General features: G+C 47.3%; 1 protein-coding gene across 1 annotated transcript; it reads right to left on the bottom strand.

Moving 5' to 3' along the window:
- Positions 1–846: 846 nt before the first annotated feature.
- Positions 847–3,733, bottom strand: LOC308581007 (uncharacterized protein). Its single transcript, XM_081183429.1, has 2 exons — positions 3,701–3,733; positions 847–2,517 (listed from the first exon to the last, which is right to left on the bottom strand). Exon 2 carries the CDS (start codon positions 2,362–2,364, stop codon positions 1,363–1,365), a length of 1,002 nt encoding a protein of 333 aa, XP_081039555.1. The 5' UTR covers positions 2,365–2,517; positions 3,701–3,733; the 3' UTR covers positions 847–1,362.
- Between the last annotated feature and the right edge of the window lie 1,083 nt (positions 3,734–4,816).

Genomic DNA, 4,816 nt, shown 5'->3' with positions numbered 1-4,816 from the left:
CCCAGGTGTTTTGCCTAATTTATGCTGCGTGGTAATTATCTCACTGCAGGAAGTGAAGTTACAGGGAACCAGGAAGAGGGCCTTCTTGGTAGTGGCACCCGCCCTGTGAAATGCCCTCCCAACAGATGTCGAGATGATAAATAACTATCTGACTTTAAGAAGTCATCTGAAGGCAGCCCTCTATCTGGAAGCTTTTAATGTTTGACAGACTATTGTATTTTAATATTTTGCTGGAAGCTGCCCAGAGTGCCTGGGGAAACCCAGCCAGATGGGTGGGGTATAAATAATAAAATTATTATTATGAGTATTCTGGGCCATGATATGAGTTTGGATTTGATATCCCGCCTTTCACTCCCCTTCAGGAGTCTCAAAGCGGCTAACGATCTCATTTCCCTTCCTCCCCCACAACAAACACTCTGTGAGGTGAGTGGGGCTGAGAGACTTCAGAGAAGTGTGACTGGCCCAAGGTCACCCAGCAGCTGCAGGTGGAGGAGCGGAGACGCGAACCCGGTTCCCCAGATTACGAGTCCACCGCTCTTAACCACTACACCACACTGGCTCTTCATATGGGAGTATGATGAACCTTATTCATCGCAAAAGGGCCTGGTCTAAAGTATTAACTTCTTTGGATGTCAGTGAAATTAAGGAACCGGTGGAAGAAAGTAAGAGGCCTCATTTACGAGAGGAGAACAAACAATTTAAGGAAGATGAAGTGTGGGTGAAGGCAGTACCCCAGACAAACCACCAACAACTGTTGTAAAGGCTTGAGCCGGTGTCAATTCAGGGAAAATTGCCTTGCAGCATGCTGAGGATTGTAACCCAGAATGATAAAAGTGTAATTTGAAAAACCAAATAAATATATTTTTTTTAAAAAAGTAAACTGGACTGATGAATCTGCCTGTTTATTAGGATAAACTTTATTCATAACCACCTTTTAAAAACAACTAGGACATCTCACAGGCCTTGCCTTTTAAACTTTGCACAAATATATCATTCACATAATCTTCTAGGACCTATGAAATGTACAAGGAACAAGCAGCAGAAGAGAGACAAGCTATATCTTGATTGCAGGCAATTTAAGTAAAACTATTCCTTGAGCTTCGTACCGATTACTGAACTTCTTCAGAGGAAAAATACATATATTCCCCCCATTGAAAGAGTTCTGGTTATTTAGAGGTTAGCTTAGGGCAGGTGAGGTTGATAAAAGTGTTTTTTTAAAAATAAAATAACCCACCATTCCTCTTCTTAAATTTTAAAACTTGGGCTTCAACAATGCAACACGCTCCCCCCCCCCCAATATAAAGGCTGAAAATCATGTTGCTACATTGGGACTGCCTGGCAGGATCAGATGTGGAAGACATCTTAAATACGGCGATGATGATGTAGAAGTTGCAGCATAAGCAGTAGGGGCAGCAGTACATAGCACCATCTTTGTATATGGTACCTTACAAAGGACACGCACAGATTCCAGGCTGCCTGTTGTAAGTCAGGCGTGCCTCCATTTATCTGGTCCTGGGGTCTGGGCCTTGATAAGTCAAGAGGACCTCCAAGGAGTTGGCCCTGGGGTCTGTACTCTGGAAAGGTAGGAGCTTCTACAGCTATTGGGTCCTGGGGTCTGGGCCGTGATAAGTCAAGAGGACCTCCAAGGAGTTGGCCCTGGGGTCTGTACTCTGGAAAGGCAGGAGCTTCTACAGCTATTGGGTCCTGGGGTCTGGGCCTTGATAAGTCAAGAGGACCTCCAAGGAGTTGCCCCTGGGCTCTGTACTCTGGAAAGGCAGGAGCTTCTACAGCTATTGGGTCCTGGGGTCTGGGCCGCGATATGTCCATGGCCCTCTCACCTATCTGGCCCTCGGATTTGCGCTGCAATGAACCCAGGGCACCCTGCCCCCCCAATCTGCGTTGTGTTAAGTCCAGGGCCCCTGAAGCTCTTTGGGGATTGCGCTGTGATAAGTCCAGCACCGCCCCAGCTCTCTGGCCCCAGGGTGGAAACCGCCAAAAGTCCGGGACCCGGGACTGACGCCAAGATGGTCTGCACCAAAATCCAGCCTGGTCCCCTTCCTCAGATTTGGACTGCGATAAGGGCAGGGACTCTTTCTGTACAGCCCTGCTGCGGCAAACCGTCACCTCCCCCAGGGGAAAAATTCCATGGGTTTGGATGCCGGACACCACCCCTTCTCCCGTTTTCGTCCCTCTGTCGGCTTCCTTTCCCCCCTCATAACCATTCTGCGGCCTTTCTTGGTGGCTACTTAGAAACGTCTCCCAGTCCCACTCCATGCCATCACCCCCCAGAATCTGTTGGTGGCTTTCCTCTTGCGCAAAGGGGCCTTGACCCGGAAGGAGATTGATTGATTTTGTGGGAGGCATCAGGCCTCGGCCCAACCCAGGGGACCAGCGAGCAAGACCGTCGCTCTCCGCAGCTTCCGAGCTGTTGTCTCGCTCCTCTTCTTTGTCTTCGGCTTCCCCTTGGGCCTCCTCCGGATGAAACCGCTTAAGTCCCGTCTTCGGCTGGGCTGGAAGCTAGAAAGTGAGGGGAAAGGGAGATATTATAGAACAGCATCAAATGGGGAATAGAGAGGAGGAGGCTAAGAGATGACGGCAATTACCAGAGGAAGAAGGGAATGGACCAGGAAGGAGGGATGAAATAAAAGGAGAGTTTTGTAGGAAAGGAGAAGAGGAGGAGAAATTGCAGGAGACTGATAAAAAACAGCACTTTTTTTTCTAGAAAAAGAGGTGTTGGAACTCGCCACAAAAACATCCCTCCTTCTCTTAGAAGGGCAACAGTGCCCACCTGAGAGGTGCCAGAACTGAGTTCCAAAGCCCTGATAAAACTACTGTATTTTTCGCTCTATAACACGCACCCGACCATAACACGCACGTAGTTTTTAGAGGAGGAAAATCCATAGGCATGCCACCCGTAGGCATTCCCTCCATAACACGCACAGACATTTCCCCTTACTTTTTAGGAGGAAAAAAGTGAGTGTTATGGTGCAAAAAATACGGTACTTTTTTGAGAGGCATGTGGAGGAAGGGGGGGGGAATATAAAAAGGAAAAGCCTCCTCTGCTTACGAGCCTTTAAGAACAGCAAATTCTGCTGAAAATGGGGAGGGTCACAAGAAAATCGCCAGGTTTCATCTTCTTCCCATCAACTATGGTGGGAATGCCTGCTTGCTGCAACCCCAAGGAGAATAATTTCCTCAATGCATTTCATATATAACAGGCACTGCAATACAGCCTACTACTGTTTGGTCAATTTTAAGAGAATCGCAGAACTGCAGAGTTGGAAAGGAACCCAATGGTCATCTAGTCCAACCCCCTGCAATGCAGGAATCAGAGCTAATGTCTCTGGAAACGGGTTATATGATAACAACAAATCAGAAAGATACTGGCTTGTATAGTTTATACAGTGGTACCTCTGGTTATGTACTTAATTCGTTCTGAAGGTCCGTTCTTAACCTGAGGTACCACTTTAGCTAATGGGGCCTCCTGCTGCCGCCGTGCGATTTCTGTTCTCATCCTGAGGTAAAGTTCTTAACCCGAGGTACTACTTCTGGGTTAGCGGAGTCTGTAACCCGAAGCATTTGCAACCCAAAGCATTTGTAACCCGAGGTACCACTGTATATGTGTTTATCCCGTTTTGTTTGTTTGGTTATAAATCAAGTCTTTTCTTGAAGACAACAGGGGGCTTTGAACTGGGCTTACTTTTCTGGGTAAGCAATCTTTGGAAAACGCTGAGGGACTGCAACAGTGAAGAAGAGATGTTTTAAGGCAGAGCATTAGGGCTGAACCCCATCTAGCCCTCCACCCCCACAGTAAGAAGTCTTATTGGCACCTGGATGATATCATGGGTCATAGTTGGCCACATCCCGGGGTGGGAAAATCTGGGGTTTTGATCCGCCATGGGTTGCCTCAGACAAACAGTGCAGCACTATGGGAAACAAAAAGAAATGCAAGGGATCAAGACTGGATAGCAGGACATAATAATAATAATAATAATAATAATAATAATAATAATAATACCTTTATTGTCAATGTACAACCTGTGTACAATGAAATTAACTGAACCTCCCTCCTCCCCACCCACAAACACTCAGTCTCATTGCTCTCTGTGTGCTTGTTGCACAACACACCAACCCTGAACGTCAGTTGCACTGTATTATTTTCCATTCAGCAGCCTAACAGCCCACGGATAGAAGCTGTTTTTTAGCCTGTTGGTACGGCTGATTATACTTCTATATCTCCTGCCTGAGGGTAGAAGATTAAAGAGGTGCTGGCCGGGGTGTGAATCATCCCTGAGAATTTTTCTCACTCTCCTAAGGCAATGATCCCTTGCGATGTCATCTAGCAGGTTCACCACCCTCTGTAAAGACTTTCTGTCTGTGGCTGTCAAGCCAACGTACCACACTGTGGTGCAATTACAAGAATTACAAGAGGATCTGTCCTGGAGTGTCAGCACAAGGGGGCTTGTGAAGAAGGCGCAGCAGAGACTGTACTTTTTGAGAATACTAAGGAAAAACCATCTTCCGCAGAAACTGCTGCTTGCCTTCTATCACTGTGCCATTGAGAGCGTGCTCACTTATGGCTTATGTGTGTGGTACGGAAGCTGTACTGCCCAGGACAGGATGGGGTTGTGCAGAGTTGTTAAAGCAGCAGAGAGCATTGTTGGCTGCCCACTCTCCACCTTAGAGCAGATTTATGCCACAAGGTGCCATAGGAAGGCACTGGACATAGTAAAAGATCCATCGCATCCTGGTCACTGTCTCTTCGAGCTCCTGTCGTCGGGACGGAGATACAGGACGACGAAGACAAGAACGAGCC

The sequence above is a fragment of the Podarcis bocagei genome (assembly GCF_964188305.1).
Source record: "Podarcis bocagei genome assembly, chromosome: 2".
Taxonomy (NCBI): domain Eukaryota; kingdom Metazoa; phylum Chordata; class Lepidosauria; order Squamata; family Lacertidae; genus Podarcis; species Podarcis bocagei.
The sequence above is the reverse complement of the archived record's forward strand: the minus strand, read 5'-3'. Positions and strand labels throughout refer to the sequence as shown.